General features: G+C 53.0%; 1 protein-coding gene across 5 annotated transcripts; it reads right to left on the reverse strand.

The window, feature by feature from the left end:
- Nucleotides 1-7,153: 7,153 nt before the first annotated feature.
- Nucleotides 7,154-21,325, reverse strand: Cul7 (cullin 7). Of its 5 annotated transcripts, none has more exons than XM_040729596.1 (26): nt 21,197-21,325; nt 19,866-20,450; nt 19,233-19,384; nt 18,633-19,130; nt 17,796-17,925; nt 17,513-17,709; nt 17,019-17,277; nt 15,860-16,097; nt 15,661-15,766; nt 14,191-14,418; nt 13,873-13,963; nt 13,612-13,783; nt 13,408-13,513; nt 13,047-13,142; nt 12,421-12,596; nt 11,993-12,126; nt 11,567-11,749; nt 11,256-11,362; nt 10,993-11,175; nt 9,990-10,150; nt 9,613-9,829; nt 9,256-9,529; nt 8,249-8,391; nt 8,029-8,155; nt 7,734-7,939; nt 7,154-7,545 (listed from the first exon to the last, which is right to left on the reverse strand). In XM_040729596.1, exons 2-26 carry the CDS (start codon nt 20,440-20,442, stop codon nt 7,222-7,224), a joined length of 5,085 nt encoding a protein of 1,694 aa, XP_040585530.1. In that variant the 5' UTR covers nt 20,443-20,450; nt 21,197-21,325; the 3' UTR covers nt 7,154-7,221. The 5 variants fall into 5 exon arrangements, 4 of the variants coding, with proteins under 4 accessions (XP_040585530.1, XP_040585528.1, XP_040585527.1 ...); XM_040729594.1 differs by having other exon boundaries at nt 11,984-12,126; XM_040729593.1 differs by having other exon boundaries at nt 13,408-13,543.
- Nucleotides 21,326-21,678: the final 353 nt, after the last annotated feature.

Consider the following 21,678-nt stretch of genomic DNA (forward strand, 5'->3'; position numbering starts at 1 on the left):
GTTCCCTCTACCTCCCCTCCTCCAACACCCTCCACTATCCCCCCCCCCCAGCCTCCCACCCTCCCACCCTATCGACATTTCCTTCTACATAGGGCTATGTAGAGTCTGTCATTTCACTCAGGGCAGGGTCCAGGCACTCCCCCTAAGAGTCCAGGCTGAGAGAGCATCCCTCTTTGTGTTATGGACACACAATGTCTATTTGTATTCCAGGGATAAACACTGATCCACTGCCCAGGGCCATAGGTTGCCCAGGCATCCTCACTGACTCTCACACTCAGGGGGTCTGGATCCATCCCATGCTGGCCTCCCAGCTGTCGGTCTAGGGTCCAAGAGCTCTCCCCTGTTCAAATCAGCTGTCTCTGCTGGTTTTGCCAGCCCATTCTTTGCCAATTTGCTCCTTGCTCCTCTCTCTCTGTCACTGGGTTCCTCGGGTTCAGTTCAGTGCTTAACTGTGGGTGTTTGCCTCTGCTTCCATCAGTCACTGGATGAAGGCTCCAGGATGGTTATAGACATCAAGTTCATTATCAGGAATGGGCATTCGAAGTGGTCTCTCCACTATTGCTTAGCTTGCCAATTGGTGTCATCCCTTTAGATAACTAGAGGTCACTCTGGTGTCTGATCTGTCTTCTAACCTATGATTCCCTCTTCCCCCTATTCTATCCCACACTCAACCTTCCTGTTCCTCCATGACCTACTCTCTCTTTCTCTTCTCCCCCTCTCTTCTTCCCAACTCCCACTCCCCCCCACCCCTCACCGTGTTCTTCATCTGTTCAGAGGATCTTACTTCATTCCTCTTCTCTTGGGTACCATGCATATCTCTTAGGTTCTTTCTGTTTCCCAGACTCTCTGTCAGTGGAAGTGCAGACTGGCGCTATCCTGATCCATGTCTAAAATCCATATATGAGTGAATACATACCATGTTTGTCTTTTTGTGACTGGGTTACCTCACTCAGGATGGTTTCTTCCAGTGCTATCCATTTACCTGCGAATTTCAAGATTCCATTGTTTTTTCTGCTGAGTAATACTCCATTGTGTAAATGTACCACATTTTCTCTATCCACTCTTCAGTTGAGGGGCATCTAGGTTGCTTCCAGGTTCTGGCTATTACAAATAATGCTGCTATGAACATAGTGGAGCAGATGCCCTTGTTGTATGAATTTGCCTCATTTGGATATATGCCTAAGAGTGGAATTGATGGGTCTTGTGGTAGATTGATTCCCATTTTCCTGAGGAATCGCCATACTGATTTCCAAAGTGGCTGTACGAGTTGGCACTCCCACCAGCAGTGGAGGAGTGTTCCCCTTTCTCCACATCCTCTCCAGCATAGATTGTCTTTGGTGTTTTTGATTTTAGCCATTCTGACAGGAGTAAGATGGTATCTCAAAGTTGTTTTGATTTGCATTTCCCTGATGGCTAAGGATGTTGAGCACTTTCTTAAGTGTCTCTTGGCCATTTTAGCCTCCTCTATTGAGAATTCTCTATTTAGTTTTGTACCCCACCTTTTAATTGGATCCTTTGGTGTTTTGGAGACTTGCTTCTTGAGTTCTTTATAAATTTTGGAGATTAGCCCTCTGTCAGATGTGGGGTTAGTGAATATCTTTTCCCATTCTGTGAACTGCCTTTTTGTCTTGTTGACTGTGTCCTTTGCCTTACAGAAGCTTTTTAGTTTCAGGAGGTCCCATTTGTTAATTGTCGATCTCAGTGTCTGTGCCCCTGATGTTATGTTCAGGAAGTGGTCTCCTGTACCAACTCGTTGAAGAGTATCTCCCACTTTCTCTTCTAAGAATTTTAGTGTGGCTGGATGTATGTTGAGATCTTTGATCCATTTGGACTTAAGTTTTGTGCAAGGCGATAGACATGGATCTATCTGCAGTCTTCTGCATACCAATACCCAGTTATGCCAGCACCATTTGTTGAAGATGCTTTCTTTTTTCCATTGTATAGTTTTAGCTTCTTAGTCAAAAATCAAGTGTTCATAGGTGTGTGGGTTAAAATCAGGGTTTTCAATTTGGTTCCATTGGTCTACCTGCTTATTTTTGTGCCAATACCAAGCTGTTTTCAGGACTATAGCTCTATAATATAGCTTGAAGTCAGGTATGGTGATGCCTCCTGAAGTTCCTTTATTGTATAGGGTTGTTTTGGCTATCCTGGGCCTTTTGTTTTTCCATATAAAGTTGATTATTGTTCTTTCAAGGTCTGTGAAGAATTGTGCCGGAATTTAATAGGGATTGCATTGAATCTGTAGACTGATTTTGGCAAGATTGCCATTTTTATTATGTTGATCCTACCAATCCAAGAGCATGGGAGATCTTTTCATTTTCTGGTATCCTCTTTGATTTCTTTCTTTAAAGACTCAAAGTTCTTGATATACAGGTCTTTCACTTCCTTGGTTAACATCCCCAGATATTTGATGCTGTTTATGGCTATTGTAAAGGGTGATGTTTCTCTGATTTCTTTCTCAGCCACTTCATCATCTGTATATAATAGGGCCACTGATTTTTTTGAGTTAACCTTGTATCCTGCCACTTTCCTGAAGGTGTTTATCAGCTCTTGGAGTTCCCTTGCGGAGTTTTTCGGGTCACTTATGTAAACTATCATATCATCTGCAAATAGTGAAAGCTTGACTTCTTCTTTTCCTATTTGTATCCCCTTGATCTTTTGTTGTCTTATTGCTGTAGCTAGAACTTCAAGTACAATATTGAAGAGATATGGAGAGATTGGACAGCCTTGTCTTGTTCCTGATTTTAGAGGAATTGTGTTGAGTTTCTCTCCATTTAGTTTGATGTTAGCTGTTGGTTTACTGTATATTGCTTTTATTATGTTCAGGTATGTTCCTGTTGTCCCTGATCTCTCTAGGACCTTTATCATGAAGGGGTGTTGGATTTTGTCAAAGGCTTTTTCAGCATCTAGTGAGATGAACATGTGGTTTTTCTTTCGCAGTTTATGGTGGATTACATTGATAGATTTTCTAATGTTGAACCATCCCTGCATTCCTGGGATGAAGCCTACTTGATCATGGTGGATGACTTTTCTGATGTGTTCTTGAACCCAGTTTGCTAGTATTTTATTGAGTATTTTTGCATCGATGTTCATGAGGGAAATTGGTCTATAGTTCTCAGTTGTGTCTTTGTGTGGCTTGGGTACCAAGGTAATTGTAGCCTCATAAAAAGAGTTTGGCAGCCGGGTGTTCGTGGCGCACGCCTTTAATCCCAGCACTCAGGAGGCAGAGGCAGGCGGACCTCTGTGAGTTCGAGACCAGCCTGGACTACCAAGCAAGTTCCAGGACAGCCTCCAAAGCCACAGAGAAACCCTGTCTCGAAAAAAAAAAAAAGAGAGAGAGAGTTTGGCAGTGAGCCTCCTGCTTCTATTGTGTGGAATGCTTTGAGGAGTATTGGAATTAGCTCTTCTTTGAATTTCTGGCAGAATTCTGCACTGAAGCCATCTGGGCCTGGACTTTTTTTTGGTTGGGAGACTTTTGATGACTGCTTCTATTTCATTAAGGGTTATAGGTCTGTTTAGATTGTTTATCTGTTCTTGATTTAGTTTTGGCAAGTGGTATCTATCCAGGAAATTGTCCATTTCCTTTAAATTTTAGAATTTTGTGGAGTACAGATTTTCAAAGTATGCCCTGATGATTCTCTGAATTTCCTCAGAGTCCGTTATGTCCCCCTTTTCATTTCTGATTTTGTTAATTAGCATGCTCTCTGTCTTTTGGTTAGTTTGGACAGAGGTTTGCCTATTTTGATGATTTTTCTCAAAGAACCAACTCTTTGTTTCACTATTTCTTCTCAATGTTTTCCTGGTTTCTACTTGATTGATTTCAGCCCTCAATTTGATTATTTCCTGGCGTCTGCTCTTCCTGGGTGAGTTTGCTTCTTTTTGTTCTAGAACATTTAGCTGTGCTATTAATTCTCTAGTGTGACTGTTCTCCAGTTTCTTCATGTGGGCACTTAGTGCTATGAACTTTCCTCTCAGCACTGTTTTCAGAGTGTCCCACAAGTTTGGGTATGTTGTGTCTTCATTCTCATTGAAATTGAGGAAGTCTTTAATTTCTTTTTTTATTTCTTCCTTTACCCAGGAATGGTGCAATTGTGCATTGTTCAATTTCCATGAGTTTGTAGGGTTTCTACGATTTGTGTTATTGTTGAATTCTAATTTTAATGCATGGTGGTCTGATAAGATTCAGGGGGTTATTCTGATTTTTTTTTTTTATCTGTGGAGGTTTGCTATGTTTCCTATTATGTGGTCAATTTTAGAGAAGGTTCCATGTGGCACCGAGAAGAAGATATATCCCTTTGTGTTTGGGTGGAATGTTCTATAGATGTCTGTTAAACCCAGTTGGGTCATAACTTCTATTAGTTCTTTTGTTTCTTTATTAAGTTTCTGTCTGGAGGTCCTGTCCAGCGGTGAGAGCGGAGTCTCTTTTTTTTAAAGATTTATTTATTGTGTATACAGTGTTTTGTCTGCATGTCTGCCTCCAGGCTAGAAGAGGACGCCACATCTCATTACAGATGGCTGTGAGCCACCGTGTGGTTGCTAGGAATTGAACTCGGGACCTCTGGATGAGCAACCAGTGTCCTTAACCACTGAGTCATCTCTCCAGCCCAAGAATTTTATTTTTTATTTTTTAAAATTATTTTATGGGTGTGGGTATTTTGCCTGCATTTATGTCTATGTGTCTGGGAGCTCACAGAGGCCAGAAGAGGTCATCACATCCCCTGGAGCTAGAGTTATGGGCGATTGTGAGCTGCCAGTGGGTACTGGGAATCAAATCTGGGTCTTCTGGAAGAGCAGACAGTGTTCCTGTTAAGCCTTCTTTCTAGTCCCCATGTTTTTGTTTCTGTGTGTGTATGTGTTGGGAGCTGTGGGGGTGGACTGAGGACCTTACAAGTCAAGGTCCTCAACCAGCTGTGGGGAACATAAAGAATTATAACTCTAAGAATGGCCCCATCTTACCAGGAGGTCAGGGTAGCAAACCTCTGTCCCTGAGCCACCATTAGAAGTGAAAACATCCATCTGCCCTCCAGGAAGGGATGATCCAGAGGAAGAGGCTCATACCTGGTCAGGGGGTGGGCTGTCCTTGGAGTCAGACCTGATGCTCTGGATTAGGAGAGCTGTGAGCTGTGTGGTTAGGAGGACCAGCAATTCAGAAGTCAGTTGGTCATGGAGGGATTTTTAAGACCAAAGCAGATGTGTCTGGGGGACTTGTACATGGAATGAACTTGAGACACAGCTGAATGGTGGTGTGCTCCCTGGCGGGGTCTTAGTGCCAGCATCACATACGCATTGCTAGATGGAGACTGCCCACTGTTGGTGAGCAGTGAGTGGGGGCACTGTGCCCCTGGGGCTGGGTGTAGTGGGCATGCAAGAGTCCTGGGGCAGTGGCGGTGCTGGAAAGTCAGGCTTGGCCTCTTCTGTGGGCAGTGTGCAGGCTTGGCCATCAGAGCCCACAGACGAACAAAGCGTTGGTACTGTCCACTAACCGATGCACGTGTTCACACATTGTAATCCCGGCCCATGGGAGGCTGAGATGAGCTTCAAGTCAGCCCCGGGTACAGGCAGCCTGGGCTAACATTGTAAAATCGTGTCCAAAATAATAAAAATAGGACTTGGGCCATTAAAAAGCCACGGTCTTGGGGCTGGAGAGATGGCTCAGTGGTTAAGAGCACGGGCTGCTGTCCCAGAGGACCTGAGTTCAATTCCCAGCACCCACGTGGCAGCTCACACCTGTCTGCAACTCCAGTTCCATGGCTTCTGACACCTCACACAGACACACATGCAGGCAAAACATCAATGGATATAAAATAAAAATAAATCGTAATTTTTAAAAGGCCATGATTTGTGCTGTGAAGGAGGAGCCTTCCAGGTGATAAATGACAACAACCCCCATGTGCCCTGAGCCTGCTAATGTCCTGGCCTTTCTGGACAGTCGGGCTAACAGACCAAAGGTACCATGGGAGCAGTGCAACAAAGCAAGATAGCCCTCCAGACCACTAGAGCTCCACACCCCGCCCCACCCACTCCTTCCTTTTCTTGTTGCTCATTCTGAGTATCTTCTCTCCCCAGCCCTGGCCTCTCTTGCCCTTCCTCCATCCCACGTCTGTTCTGGCCACATGCAGTTTCTGCTAGCTGGCTTTGTGCCCTTACCACCTGACTTTCCCTGGCCCTCTCCCCCATCCTCTTGCTTTTTCCCTGTCTGTTAATAGGTAACAGCCATAGACTGCTTTCTCCTACACTCATCCTAAAACTAGTCTGCCCCTGGCCCTGGGTTTTCTAGACTATTCTACCTGGTTCAGTGTGGGTGGGGCCAGGATAGCCAATCCTGGTAGCACTCTGCACCCAAGCAGCAGGCTTGCCTTGGGGCAAGCTGGAGGCAGGGACCTATGGCAATCTGTGCAGCTCTACCTGCCTGGAGGAAGGAGGACTGAGTAAGGAGGGCAGGAAGAAGCTGCAGTTCCTCCTAGGACTGTTTCTGGCCCATAGTGGAAGGTGGTCAAGGTTCTGATTACTTGCAGAGGCCTTTTACCTTGACACCCTTGCTCAGGGAAGGCACCAGTGTCTGTAGCTGGCGCTGGGTGTGGTAGCCGAGACAGGAGGACTGGTTGGCAGGGCCGTCCCTGTGTTAGACGCTTCCACCTGTTACTTGTCAAGATCCCTTCGTCACTCCTGTCAGCTCTACAAATGAGGAAAGTGAAACCCTGTTTGGTCACCTGCCCAAATTACGAAGCATGTGACCAAGGGCTTGGGTGTTTGGCCTGCCAGGTCAAAGTCCTGGTCACACCCTTGGCTGTTGGATCTCCCTGCCTGGACATGCCTGATTCTTCCTTTACTCTCCAATCTATCTTCCTCACCTCCACAAGGCTCCTGATGTGTCAGAAGGCTCCTGAATGCCAGAGGCCTCCTTCCCTATCAACTAGAGATGCCCCCTCCCCTATCAACTAGAGATGCCTCCTTCCCTATCAACTAGAGATGCCCCCTCCCCTATCAACTAGAGATGCCCCCTTCCCTATCAACTAGAGATGCCCCCTCCCCTATCAACTAGAGATGCCCCCTCCCCTATCAACTAGAGATGCCCCCTCCCCTATCAACTAGAGATGCCCCCTCCGGCCCCTTCGCCTATCTCTAGCTAGCAGCCACCAAACAAGTCAGATCATCAAACTCCCATGTTTTATTTCCTGTAGAAAGCCCCAGCCTCACCTATCCTGAACCCCAGCTCCAGGGCTACCGGAACGTGGAGAAGCTCTGGGTGCCAGTGCAGGAAGCATAGGGGACACCCCGGGAGCGAATTTGCAGGGTGTGGAAGGTCAGGGGTGGGTTGGGGCCTGTGGATCCAGGGTTCAGGGACTCAGTGTGGGGCTCCATGACGGTTACGGGGACTGCATAGAACAGCATCTGCGGCCGGTCGTCATGGCGTCTCAGTGTGCCCTTGCCCAGGAGGTGCAGGATGCAGGAGAGCACGTCGGTGCTGCTGCACGCAGCTCCCCTGCCCAGGCTGCTGACCAGACCCCTGGGAGGACACGGACCATTCTCCCAAGCTTCCAGCACCTGACACCAAGATCAGAGGAAACAGGTCAGAACCACAGAGCTTACCGCTGTCAGCCTCCCATGCTAGCAGAGCAAGTACCGCCCAGTCTCACCCATCACACACAGGCTGCACAGTGAATCAGACACTTCAGATCTGGGCCCACCACCTCCTGGAGGCGCACCCCATGACCATACCCACCACTGCCTACCAGACACACAAGCTGGTCAATGTGCAAGCCCTCATCCCCGTGAGCCTTGAGGATGCGGACAACAAGGCAATTTAGAAGGTTCCTTCTCTTCTCCAAGTTCCGGCCCTCTTCATCCTCCGCGTTCAGGTACCTCTGAGGTGGGATGAGCCACACATTGCCCCTCCTTGGCCTGGGTTCCTCACTGTCATCTCGAATCTTGAGCACTCCTGAGATAAACATTGGTCACTTGGTTGGAGAGGGCCCTGAGAAGCCCGTCCCTGGCTCAGAGCGGTCCTCGTTGACCCTGAGTGCATACCTCCTGGTTTATCTCTCTGCTCCTGAAGGTCCAAGGGGCCTCTCGATGAGGTGAGAGGCCCGATCGCATGATGGAGCACATCCGGGGGGAGCTCTGAGAGTGCGAGCAGGCTCTCGACAGACACTACCTGGGAAGAGTATGTATGAAGCATTCAGGTCCTCCCCAGGGGAGGCAAGAGAATGGAAGAAGGGGACAAAGGGAATAAGAAGGGACAGGCCACCTTTAGGTCGTTGAAATACAGCAGCAGCCACATTTGCACTGTGGACACATGCAGGAGTTGGTCCCCAAACTGCAGCTCAGCTCGGCCCTGCCAGGTCCACTGCAGTCGCCGATGTGAGCCCTCCTCTACCGCATGGCTCTGACCTGGAGAAGTGCCGGGGAGGCGGAGGGGGACAGGGAAGGGAGAGGAATGCACCAGCAGTCAAGCTCTGCTTCGCCGCTCTGCAGCGTGCAACCCCAGGCAGGACTTGGAATGGTGGCTCCTGATCGCAGCTTGCCTAAAAAGCCCTGGGTATCAAGGAGCCGGTCTGTGCCAGTCTGTGCCAAGCCGGTTGCAGCCATGCCCTTTGAGTTGTGTTCAGTTGTTTTAGAGACAAAAATCCCTGAGTTAGGGAGGCTTGTCCTCCTGCCTGTCTGGGCCTCCTGAGGGGGCGCTGCTGTGGTTGCCCAGTCTGGAGTCTCTGTCTCAGCGACCACTCTGAGACTGTCTGACTGTGAGGGAAGAGCACACACCCACTCTTTGGTTCTGTTTTTGTCTCTCTGTGTAGCTCTGGCTGGCTACAGCTCACTATGCAGACTGCCTTCCATGCCAGTCAAGTGCTAGCCTCAAATTCTTAGAGATCCATTTGATTCTGCTTCCAGAGCTCTGGGATTAAGGTGCACCCCGCCATGCCTGGCCACACACCCACTCATAAAGCCCTTTCTTATGGCCTGTCTTAGAAGACATACCTCTATCTCCCCCTATTCCCAGAGAGATTCCTGGGGTCTGGATTCCAATAGCAACCCCATTTCCAGGTAAAACTTGAACCTCCATCTTCCCTCAGATCTATCCTGTCCCCCTAAGGAAGTCTTACCTCATGAATCCTATACCCCCTGCATAAGAGCATGCTGGGATGCTATGGTTATAGCCATGCAGGCTTCTAATTTCAGCACCTACTCCAACTCTAGGTCCCTTTCCCAGTAGCCTACCCTTGTCCCCAAAGCCCATGCCTTTCCCCAGGGGCTTACTCTTGCTGTAGAAGTTGGAGTAGTGGTTTAAAGTCCCCTTCAGGTACGAGGGCAGGCATGCTGTAGGATTGAGCATGTGGCAGACAGATTTGACAGGCCAGTAGCGTGGAGACAGGACAAGCACACACACTTCAGGCATTGTCCCTTCATAGTACAGCTCCTCCTCCCCGTCCTCCTCCTCCCCGTCCTCCTCCGCCGTTGTCACAGCTGCTGTCTCTCTGGCAGCCTCTTCCTTCTTGCTCTTGTGTTCCTTGCCGCTGTCCCCATGGGCCACCTGAAAGTTGACAAACGCTGATGACCTCCTCCCGCCCCTCCCCTGCCCGCCCCTTCCCCGCCCGCCCCACCCCGGGAACCCACCTGCATCTTCTTTTTTGTGTCTTCCAGCTTCAGGAGCTCCTGGTCGAGCTGCTGGAGCTGGTACACGTGGAACTGTCGCTGCAGCTCCTCGGAGGTGTGCAGGCTCTGCAGCATCTGCTGGGGGAGACGGTTGGGGAAGCAGAGGCCAATCTGCTCCATCACAGCCCCCTCCAGCCAGCTCGAGCCCACGCTCAGGAGACGGTCAGCCATGTAATGCCTGCAGCGCACACAGTTTGGCCAGATCTCAGCGTGGGTGTCAGTTTGCCAGGTTCTCACTCTGTCCGACCTGTGTCTCAGACTCAGACCCTGCGAGCTGGCCCTGCCCCACAACTGAGAGCCTGCCTTCCCCACACCCCACTCAACAGATCTGAACTCACTGGTAGTAATGCTCAAAGGTGGTGGCTATCTCCAGCCGAGAGAAAATCAGGACAGACTCCAGGCATCGCTGCAACTGTGCCAGCATCTCCATTCCCCGGGCCCCACCCATCCGACTGCCTTGGATCCGCTGGTCGATATGCCGAGCGAACTGCTCCGTCACCTGAGTGGAGAGTATAAGAAAGCCATGAGGGCTAAGAGAGCAGGTATGGACGACCGCCACTTGCATCCATTGCTCAGCCTCCACGCCCCCTTTGGGGATGGAGTCAGGACGAATGGCCACACACAGTACTGCAGAGACACATCCCTGACCTGGCTGGTGTGCAAATGAGCAACACTAACAACTCTGAAGTCAAGTTCCCCCACGCTGTGTCTAAAAATCCAATCATTTAAAAACGCAGAAACTGCTAAGCGTGATGGCACACACATCTGTCAGCGCTGGAGAGGTGGAGGCAGATGGATGAGGAACTAAGGAGGGGCAGGGAGTGTGGCTCTCAATCAGTACAGCACTTGCCTAGCAAGCTCGAGCCCTGGGTTCAACCCCCAGCACCACACATGATGGTACAAGCCTGAAATCCCAGCATTCAGGACACAGAGGCAGAAGGATCAGAAGTTCCAAGTCGTTCTTGGACTACACAGTGAGTTTAAGGCAAGCCTGGGATATATGAACCTTTGAAAAATTTGGGTGTAGTAGTTCACACCTTTAATCCCAGCACTCGGAATGCACAGGGAGGCCTGAGTTCAAGGCTGGGATGACAAGTTGAGACTCTCTCCCTTCTTTCTTCCCTCCTTCCTTCCTTCCTTCCTTCTTTCCTTCCTTCCTTCCTTCCATCTATCTGTCTATCTAGCTTAACATGGAATATGTAATGAATTTTTCCTAGTTTCCCATGTGTGGTCACATATAACTGCCGCTCATCACAGAATCGAGACTGAGGTGCTCCACTCTGGGGAGGCAGGAGGGAGTTTATAGGGAGAGGATCAGGTGCAGTATGGGAAGGAGCTTACATGGGTAGCTCTGAGGAAGGGGAGCCTCAGCAAGGCGTCGGCACAGCCGTTCTGCATTGCTAGCAAGAAGGCAGCTCGTGGCCCAAACAGCTCAGAGCTCGACTTCTGCAGCTTATAGAAGAGCTCACAATAACGCGGCACGAAGTCATCCTCTCTCCAGGATGAGGTCAGAAACTTGTTCACCTGAAAGGAAGGGGCAGGGACATGAAGCAGCACCGACACGGTGCAGTGCCCCACCCTCGACTCCAGGCCCTTGCTGCCACCTGCTCCTCTACCACAGCCCGCCAGCAACGGGTCAGGTTTCGCATGATGCTGCTTGGAAGGCCCCGGGTGGCCAAGGAACTCCAGTCATGGCTTCTATTTCTGCCCTCTGTGGAGACAGAGAAGTACCAAGTCAAGACCGACAGACCCTAAGGACAAGCCCTGAAGGCCTTTCCCAACAGGATGCCCTGAAGAGTGATGTTCCCGATGGGGTGGCCAACAGAGAACGGACAGACTGCGTATGGAGGCGTGAAGGGAGGTGATTTCAGAGCCCATAAATTGTGGAGCTCCCGCAGGAATCTGAAGTACTCACTGGGTTGGGGGATGGCCACCACTGGAGGCGCTGCCTCACAGGGCTCCACATGGACCAGCAGGTGGGTGAGGCGGCGAACCCGTGAGGAGAAGGCTGCTGCGCGGCTCTGGGGGTTGTGGGCAGCGTCCCTGCACTCTAGGTACTGATCCAGCAGCCACCCCAGAGAGCTGCTGCTGTCTTCGTCTGGAGGTTAAGAAAACAAACCAAAGACGTCTTGTCTCTGGGAAGTGCGGGTGTTGAGGTGAACAAGGGACAGAGAAAGCGCAGCCAGACAGAATGGCGTGGGGGAGAGGAGCAGTCCTGGCTGGAAAGACAGGGACAAAGGTGACAAACACAAGGACCAAAGGGCAAAGGACAACCCAGGTGTTTCTAGGGCAAGGGAGAGCTGCTGAGCAGGCTCTGCTGTGGGGTGGTTACCGTGGTTACCGGGAGAGGTGATGTTCTGCACCAGGGGGCTGACCAGCGCCTCCCAGCAGGTCTTGCCCAGTGCTTGGGCGGCCTCGTCATCAGGGAGGAAGCGATCAGCAAAATTCTGCTCCTGGCGCAGAGCCCCATTTAGTCTGGGGAGAAGTAGGAGGTTAAGGCCTTCTGGTTTACACTACTCAGTGTGCACTCGGCAACCAGCCCAACTCCCAGCCCAACACCGCAGAAGAGCCTGCACTACCCCGATTCTCCACTCCAGCACTCAGAGAAACCCTTTTCTTCCCATCAGCCCCGCACCTCAGGATGCACTGACCATCCCCAAGCCCTATCTAAACTAGACTTATCTCATGGCGTCCCAAGGACCTTCCCACAATTCATCTACTGCGCGTGACCTCCCACTCAGACGCACGCACGCACAAGCTCTCACGTACCTAGAACTCAGGTGCAGGAGGCTTCGGCGGTCCTCTGTTATGTCCTGGCTCCACGCTTGTGCTCGAACCATGTAGAAGAGGCGTGTGTGCCGGCACAGCTGCTCTCGGAACACTGGCCAGAAGGCGAGCTTGGGGCCCTGGACCTCCAGTCCCCGGATGCGTGTGTCAATGCCGCCCTGTTACACACAAGACCTCCTTAAGATGGGCTGCGGTGGGTTACACTTCAAGCTTCGCCCTTGAACTACCCCAGACCCAGGATACACAGGGGTGTCAGGGCTGGTGTGGGGCAGTCTGGTGATACACACCTGGGCTTTATCCTCGTGTGCTGGGGCTCAGCGACCTGTACCCAGGAGCCCCTCCCCACACCCCAGTCCCACCTGCTGGTAGCTGTGGGATAGCCCCACCCACTAAGGAGACCCAGGGCTTCCTGGTCCCACCTGCTGGCAGCTGCGGGATAGCCCCACCCACTAAGGAGACCCAGGGCTTCCTCCGGGTCCCACCTGCTGGCAGCTGCGGGATAGCCCCACCCACTAAGGAGACCCAGGGCTTCCTCCGGGTCCCACCTGCTGGCAGCTGCGGGATAACCCCACCCACTAAGGAGACCCAGGGCTTCCTCCGGGCCCCACCTGCTGGCAGCGCTTTATGCGGATCTGGATGATGGGCCAGAAGCGGCTCAGGTTCTCCAGGAGGACGACCCGGCTGGCGGAGGGCATCACGTTCACCTTGCGAGTGGCGGAGGGGGCTGTCACCTCCACGTGTGCTGGTGGAATTGCTAGGAACAACCCTACCAGCTCCAGCCCTCTTGCAGATCCCTCTCTCCCCCACCCCAGGAACATGGGGCACCTGACAAAGGGGCTTAGTGCCACTCCCATTGCTCCATGCCTAAGGCCATCACACAGGCACAGGGACACTAGACTCTGGCTTGTACAGGACTCACGGCGGGTGGGAGTTTAAAGTTGGGCGGGCTGATGGCGTAGGGATCCCTACCGCATTGAGCTCTGTGTTAACAGAGCTGATGCTGTCACCCCCGCACACCACCACAAAGGCCGGCATGTAGCTTGAGTCCTCGCCAGCCACCAGCAGAGTCAGCTTCCTGGGAGTGGGGAAGAAGAACCAATGGGAACTGAGAGCTGTCGTGTCCACACTCGAGCCCAGGGGACGAGCGGGGCCCTGCACGTGGGAGCTCACTACCTGATGAGGACACCTTTGCGCATGTGCAAGGTGATGGAGTGGGAGCCGGCGGTGCCGCTGGACTCCCAGTAGGTCTTGGGGTTGCGGTCCGTCAGCTTGCCGATCCGGTGCGGGTTGGAGGACACCTCCACTTTCTCCCAGTACCTGTCTTTCTTCATGTCCTCACTGGAGCCTGGGGGAGTGGGGAGAAGTGACGGTCACTGCCAGGTAGGTCTAGAGGGGGAATGGGTGATGTTCAACAATTCAAGGACAGACACTAACCCTGGCACAGATATCTGAGGACCACGTCAAAGAAAGGGATGTTGATGGGCCGGTGGGTTCGCCTGTGCTCTTCAATCTGGCCCAGCACCATCTGGAGCCGGAACATCAGAGAAAAGTGGGTGCGAGGGTCACCAGACTCGTGCAAACACAGACGGAGGAAAGACGAAACAGTAAGGGAGCAGACATGCGCAGGCTCACTCAGGCCGTTTTGCTATTCCAGGTTTCCGGTATGCACCGCGCCCCCGCCCCCCATCATCGCTCAGGATCCACATTCCTGTGCAGATCAGACCCCGACTTCACTCTGGCCTTCCTCCTGACCTGGATGCAGCCGCCCAGGATGTTGGTGGTGAGTTTCCGGTAGAGGTGAGCGTGCTTCTCACACTTGAACACCGCATCCCGCAGCTCCTGACCCAGCTCCAATTTCCCCCGGTGCTTTTCCAGGGCCTTGGAGATGGCCTCGCGGGCTCCCAGCTGGTTCAGTATCACTGCGTAGTCCCGGCTCGTGGAGGTCAGACGGTGTAGGAAGAAGATTAGTTCCTGGAGTACCTGGGAGGGGATGTCAGGGAGGCTGTGACTAAGGGGGCCAGCAAGGACCAAAGGGATAGAGGTGGTGACACATGCCCACTCTGTGCAGGAAGCTGTGACAGGAGAGACACGAACGCCAACGCCAGGTGGAGTTAGGGAATTAAGTTACAAACCGGTGGGAAGAGCCTCTCCCACCCCCAGTCAGGACTTCTTGCCCACTAAGTATGAGTGCAACATGTACAGAGAATCCTGGGTTTTCTGATTCAGGTGTGGTTCCCAAGAACCAGTGACAGGATTGGATTTGAGATGTCTAGGCCCCCAGCCCAGCCACTTAAGAGGGCTGGAGGGAATGGAGAAGGCTTGAATTCGTTGTGGACCCTCAGTGATTCTAGCTTGGAAATTGAAGGCAGTGACTTGGGACACTCACTAACACCATGACCTTTGACCGTTCTTAAGCCTTCTGTACCCAGAACCTCCTGTAGGAAGTTCTGCCTCCCTCATTCCCCTTCCTCTCTCTAAAGTTTGTTTATTATATATATGTGTTTGCCTGAATGTGTGTATTACACTGTGTGTGTGTGGTACCTATGGAGACCAGAAGAGGGCATCTGATCCCATGGAATTAGAGTTACAGATGAGTGGGAAATGCCCTGTGGGTGCTGGGAACTGAACCTGGGTCCTCTGCAAGAGCAACAAGTGCTCTTAATCTCAGAGTCATGTCTCCAAGTCCCTCCCCTTCCTCTAAAAGGCCTGGCTAAAACCTCACAGAGATCCACCTGCCTCTGCCTCCTGAGTGCTGGGATTAAAGGCATGCCCCAGACATATAAATTAATATAAATTAATATGGGTGGGTTACCACTAAGGAGTGTGGTTGGGACACTGAGGAAACAGAAATTAGGTAGGAGCCAGAATTCTCAACAAATACCTTGCGTCACTGTGAGCTTTGTGAATGTATTATCTATTTAGAAAGATAAAATTTCATTCTAGCCGGGCATTGGTGGCGCACGCCTTTAATCCCAGCACTCGGGAGGCAGAGGCAGGCGGATCTCTGTGAGTTCGAGGCCAGCCTGGTCTACAAAGTGAGTTCCAGGACAGCCTCCAAAGCCACAGAGAAACCCTGTCTCGAAAAACAAAAAAAAAAATTTCATTCTAAAAGCAACTTAGCCCAAGAGCACAGAGGTTCTGCTGTCCCCAGGCCTTGCCCAGGCACTCCGCCTCGCCGCTGTCATCCCCCTCCCAGCATCTCCCGGAGTGGGACAGGGTTACCTCTCGGTCAGTATTGGGAGACCGAAGGCAGGCCATGCAGGCGTCCATGGCCTCATGCCAGGGGAGCAGCAGTGCCTCAGGGAAGTTCACCAGTTGTGACAGGATTCTATGCAGAGAGACAGGAAAGGGAAGACAGAGAGAGATACAGACTTGGCCTGAGAGTCTTCTGTGCACAACCTGCCCCTCACAACTCCCTCACCTCAGCACAGTCAGGTGCAGGGCCTTGTTGGTGGCTGGAGTGTCCAGGCTCTGCATCAGCGTGAGGAAGGGCTGGGGCTGCCGCCGGAGCTGCAGCAGGCATGGTTTGACCTCACTTTCCTGGGGAACCTCGGAGCTGAGGGCTCGCTCTAGATCCACAAGGAGCTTCCCAGATGGGCCCAAGCCCTCCACCAGGCGCTGCAGGGCAGGGCTGGCACTCTGAAGTGGGGGCTCTTTGGCTACAAGAACAGGGGTGTGGTAAGAATTGGCCGGTTCCCAGTACCTGTGGCAGGCAGCTCATGACCTCCTGGGACTCCAGCTCATGACCTCCTGGGACTCCAGTTCCAAGTACCCCACTCCCTCATTGGCTTTTCTAGGTTGCCTGCACTCACACATACAACCCCATATATACGTATTTTTTAAAGGAAAACCTTATAGAGACAAAAACTGGACACGGCAGCTCATGCTTGTGACCCCAGGACTGAATAGGTGGAGATGGGTGGACCCTTAGGGTTTGCTGGCCAGCTAGCCTATTTGGTAAGAACCAGAGCAGCAAGAGAAGTATGAGGCGGCGGTGGTGCTGGAAATGAGCCAATGGTTAAGAGCACTGGTGCTCTTCCAGAGGATCCAGGTTCCCAGCACCCACATGGCAGCTCCCAACCATCTGTTGAACTTCAACCCCAGGGGATCCAATGTTGTCTTCTGGCCACTGTGGTACGCACTGTGTGTATATAGTACACATCAGGCAAAACACCCATATGCTTATTACAAAAGTTTTTTGTTTTGTTTTTCGCTTGGTATTTTTTGAGACAGGGTTTCTGTGTAGCCCTGGCTGCCCTGTAGCTCACTCTGTAGACCAGGCTGACCTCAAACTCAGAGATCTTCTTGCCTCTGTCTCCTGAGTGCTGGGATTAAAGGCATGGGCCACCACCCCCTGGTTAAAATAAAGTTAATTTAAGTAAATAAAAGGATAAACGGTAGCTGAGGAATGACATCTGTAGCGCGTGCGTACACACACACACACACATACACACACACACACACGGTACTCTGGGTAGGATGTGTCTTTCAGACAAGATGGCACAACGGTTGGCAGAGACACCCTGTGAGGACACCTTCTCAAAGGCAGGTCTCTCAGCGGCTATCCGCAGGGCACCCACCTTCTGCACTCGCCACACCTTCTGATTCCTGAGGCCGGGCCTCAGCTTTGAGCACGAATGCAGCTTGCTGAGCATCTAGCGGATAGGGGTAGCCTAGCTGCCCTGCTAGGGCTTCAGACCCATACTTCCTGTAGACATAGCAGTTGAACAGGTCCCTTAGAGCACTGTCATCAAGTTGCTGAGGCAGAGAGAGCAGCAGGTCCTGGGCCAACTCAATGGGTACGGTCAGCTCAGGAAGGATCTCATTGTCCAGAACATGCTATGGGGAGAAAGTCACCTGCAGGCAGCTGAATGAGCATCCCCGATAGGCCCTTCGTAGGGAGGGGATCTCCACACACATCTGCCACTCTGAACCTCTTAGAACTGGCCGCCCACCCACTTGCATCTCTGAGACTCCAGACTCCTCCCCTGTGGGCCCCTGGTGCTGTCTGACCTCCCCATTCCCTCCCCAAGCCTTCCAAGTGTTGTGGTTGAGCCCTGCGGGCCACGCCTACCTCCCCGTCCAGGTTGTCCTGAAGGAGCTGCACAACTTGCTGCTGCTCTGCGGCACTTAGCTTCTTGATGAAAAACAGGAGCTCCCACCATTCAGCCTGGGTCAGGTGCTCACTCTCTTCTGCGTCTCCCTCCTCAGGCACCACATAAGGCACAGCAAAGAGCTCAGTTATGGGCTTCCAGCGCCTGGAGGGTGGGGCTGTGAAGACGGGGCGTGGCCGTGTCACTGCCCACCCAGGTAAACCACTGCTTCCCTGCTCAGAGGTGGCCCGCCCCCGAGCTCACCTACGCCCAGTGCTCCGCTGACCACTGGTTCCTGGTACTCAACCACATTCTCAATGTCTTCCTCAAAGCCCAGGATCTCCAGCATGTGCCAGTGTACCCAATAGGTGCGGCCTGTTGACTCCCACAACACCTGGAGATTTGGGGGGAGCTGCTGACGGGCTACAGCCCCACAAAGAGGGCTCACTGTCCACGTCAGTACCTCCAAACAGCCAACACTGGTATATGAACACAGACAGCCTCAGCTTCCTCTTCTGCAACAGACTACCTTTGTTCTCCATCTATTCTGACTTTATTTCAGACAGTGTCTCCATGTAGCTCAGACTGGCCTCAACATTGCTAAGTAGCCAAGACTGGCCTTGAACTCCTGATCCTCCTGTCCTACTTCCCCAGTACTGGGTTTACAAGCAGGTACTTCCCCTGCCTGATCCTTTCTGTCTTTCATACCACACGACTTCCCTCTGCCCCCAAACATCTTCTTGATTCTGACCACTGTTTGGGGTCTCCTATGCCTGCATATTCCGAGCTCTCGAAATAGCCCTCCTTTCAAATGCTGACCCCTTTGCCTTTTCTTTTTTTTTTTTTTTTTTTTCGAGACAGGGTTTCTCTGTGGCTTTGGAGGCTGTCCTGGAACTCGCTCGGTAGACCAGGCTGGTGTCGAACTCACAGTGATCCGCCTGCCTCTGCCTCCAGAGTGCTGGGATTAAAGGCGTGTGCCACCACCGCCCGGCTTTGCCTTTTCTTTTATCTTAACTGAACTGGCTTATAAGAGCCCCTGTACAGAAGTTACGCCCTGCATTGAATAAATCTTTCAGTGTCACACCACTGTACAACCCTCACCTGTGCAGGGGGCACACCATCGTTGCTCTGTCGGAACCGGCCCTCGTCCCCAGCAGTGATCTCCTCGTAATTATCCAGCATCCGTACCCACATCCCAGGCCGCAGCATGTCCCGCACATACAAGGCATAGGAATTGCCACTTGCAAACTCAGTGCGGGATCGAAACCGCCTTGACCTCCTGATGAGCTGGGCGTGGGGGCGGGGGAACGCCAAGCCGGCATCTGCTGGCTGAGGCTGGAAAATGGAAGAGGAGGCCCGTGCCCGCCTCCCTGGTCTGCTCGAGGCCCAGTCCCAGCGCATGGCCTGCACCAGTTCGGAGATCAGAGCGCCCATGGCCATGCTGAATTCCAGTTCCAGCCGGTCCCTCCCTACGTTCAACTCCTCAGGAACAAAGCTGCTCTGGGGTCCCTGCTCCCCTGCACTGCCACTCATCTGGTCCAGGAGGAAGGTGACATGCAGGTACCGTTTCACCAGGGAGAAGAGCAGCCGTCCTGGGACCTGCGGGACACACCCTTGAGTCTCACCATCGGGTCCTCACCCCTTTCCGCCTCCTCCGTGACAGGTTCGCAGCTCCCCCCACCCCATGCCCTCACAAGATACCTGCGGCAGCTGAACGCCCTCAAAAGACATGGGGTGTTCGGCGAGAGTGGCCTGAGCAAAGAGTGCCAGCAACGCACAGCGGCTGTCAAAATCCAGGTGTTTCTCGATGGCCTCTTGCTGGCTCAGTGACAGAAGAATCTGGGTCCGGGTGCCTGGAATCCACACCTCCAATCAGAAACATCCCCCTAAGCTCGCCGTTTCCTACTTAATAGCAATCCTTTGCCAGCACAGATTGGGAATGACACATTTTGTCGATTTGCTTTTAGAGCCAAAGTTTTCTCTCTCTCTCTCTCTCTCTCTCTCTCTCTCTCTCTTAGAGCCAAAGTTTTCTCTCTCTCTCTCTCTCTCTCTCTCTCTCTCTCTCTCTCTCTCTCTCTCTCTCTCACACACACACAACACACACTGCAACAGTCTAAGCTCTTCTTTTGTATAAAAGCTAATGAATTAATAAGCTCTTGCTTATTCAGTCTCTTCCCCCCCACAAACATCGCCCAGTCCCTCCCCCCACTTTTTTCTTCCAACTTAAAGTGAGTGACAACAGAGCCATTAGGTACTGATGACGTCAGAAGCCCCCCATCACCGTGTCCTGTGAATCCCCGAGCCGACCCAGCCCCTCCCCACACCGGCCCTCACCAGCATCATGGGAGGACAGAGCTTGTATCATCCGGCCTGCACTCCATCGGATCTGATAGTCAGGGCTACTCAGCATGTGCATGAGCAAGTCCAGGACTCTGGGGTCTTTGAAGACTCCGGTGAGGGGTTCGATGCTGGCGTAGGCACTGAGTACGTGGGCAGTGTGAAGGAGAGGGGCGGGGGGAGCGGTGCCCACACACTCCTGCAGCTGACGAAGGGCCCTCTGAATCAAGGATTTGACGTCTGTTTCCATCTCCCCCAGCACGGATTTGTCGAGGGCCCCGGCCTCTGCAGGCTCCTGGGAAGGTCCGATGACTTGGCCGTCCTCGCCCAGCATCTTGTGGCAGTTAGCATAGATCTCATCGTCAGACATCCATAGGAGGATATGCTCGGCCTTGCAGTCCACTGGGGCAGAGTCCCCTTCCCCATCATCTCCACGCCTGAGGATGAGCCAGCGGATCTGATACTCGGGGTGCCCGTCGGGGCCTACTCGCTGTCGGATCAGTTCGTCGGGATACGCATGCAAGCCAGGCCCCAGGGGCACCCTGAACTCCCTGTAGCGGAGTTCCCCCACCATGCTGGCACCTGAGACACACAAGGAAGAGAGAAAAGGCAGGCTAGAGAGAGGGGGGAGGTCAGAAAATCAAGGGCATCCAGGAGTTGGAGGAGCAAATGCAGCAACAGCTGTCGGCCTGGGTGGGGTAAAGCTGGGCCTGCTTCGGGCTGGGTGAGGCCGGGACTGGGCAGAACGCAGAGGAGATTGTTCTTCAAGCACAAGCCTCGGAGCTAAAAGGTCTCCAAAGCATGCAGCCCTGAGTGGGACCACCGGAGGGGCAGCGGTATAGGGCAGTTTGGGATTTACAAATGAAGCCCAAGACCCTGGGGCAGATAAAGGTGCCCCAGGGAAAGGGGTGTGTGAAGGCACAGGATTGTGTCAGAGAGGCATGAAATCTCTAAATTGAAGCACTGTGTTTTAAGTCCCAAAGGCAAGAGCGCTGACGGCGAAATGGCCATCAGCAAAGCATGATGAACTGGGAGAAGGGGTACGAGAGGAGACATCCACGGCCACAGCAGCTGCAGAACAGGGGCTGGGGAAAGGCGCGAGGCCCGGGGAAAGCTGCACCAGGGGTCCGATGGGTAAGGGGCGCGAGGCTTGGTGGACGGGACCTAAGACCTGATAAGGTCAGGAGCGGTCGCGGCAGGATAGGATTGGGGGAGGGGGTAGGCCCAATGAAGGAGAGTCCTAAAGCGTGGTGGGGAAAGGGACGCGAGGCTCCGCGGGCGATCGGAAGCCAGAATAGGGACAGGGGCCGCGGTGGGGCTCTGGCCACCTCAGAAGTCCGCCGGGATCCTGGCCGAGGCCTGTCCTTTGCAGAGCTAGGGACGCGAGGCACACGATGGCGGCGGCTGCGGCGCTGGCGAATGTTTGGGCCCCGCCTGGGCCCCCCGAAGGGGTCGAGGTGCAGAGGAGGGGGCGTGCCTCTGCAGGAGACAGAGGGCGGGGCCTGCGGGGACTTGGCCTTGGCGCCGGCGCTCTGCTCGCCGGCTGCTGCAGGGCGGAGCTTGGTCCCAGCTGGGGCGCTCGGAGTTTCGCTGCCTGAACCTCGCCACCGCTCGTTTCCGCCAGACTCGGAGGAAAGCCGGGGGCCAGGGGCTTGCGGCGGGCGGAGCCGCGGATGCCACCTCGACGACGCGGCCCTCCAGCCCCGGACCGCCCTTTCCTCTTCCTTTTAGTCCTCCTTCCTGCTGCCGGAAGTGCCTTCCCGTTTCCCAAAGCCAGAACGGGAAAAGACCTTGGAGGTCATGTCCACCC

This window comes from Mesocricetus auratus, unplaced genomic scaffold, assembly GCF_017639785.1.
Source record: "Mesocricetus auratus isolate SY011 unplaced genomic scaffold, BCM_Maur_2.0 Super-Scaffold_100021, whole genome shotgun sequence".
NCBI classification, from domain to species: Eukaryota; Metazoa; Chordata; class Mammalia; order Rodentia; family Cricetidae; genus Mesocricetus; species Mesocricetus auratus.

Coding starts and splice junctions, on each gene's coding strand:
- Cul7 (XM_040729592.1), bottom strand. CDS start 20,442: ATGGTGGGGGAACTCCGCTACAGGGAGTTCAGGGTGCCCCTGGGGCCT. Junction 14,419..15,660: donor CTCCCAATACTGACCGAGAG/GTAACCCTGTCC, acceptor ATCCCCTCCCAG/GTACTCCAGGAACTAATCTT. Junction 9,830..9,989: donor ACCTTTGAGCATTACTACCA/GTGAGTTCAGAT, acceptor TGTGCGCTGCAG/GCATTACATGGCTGACCGTC.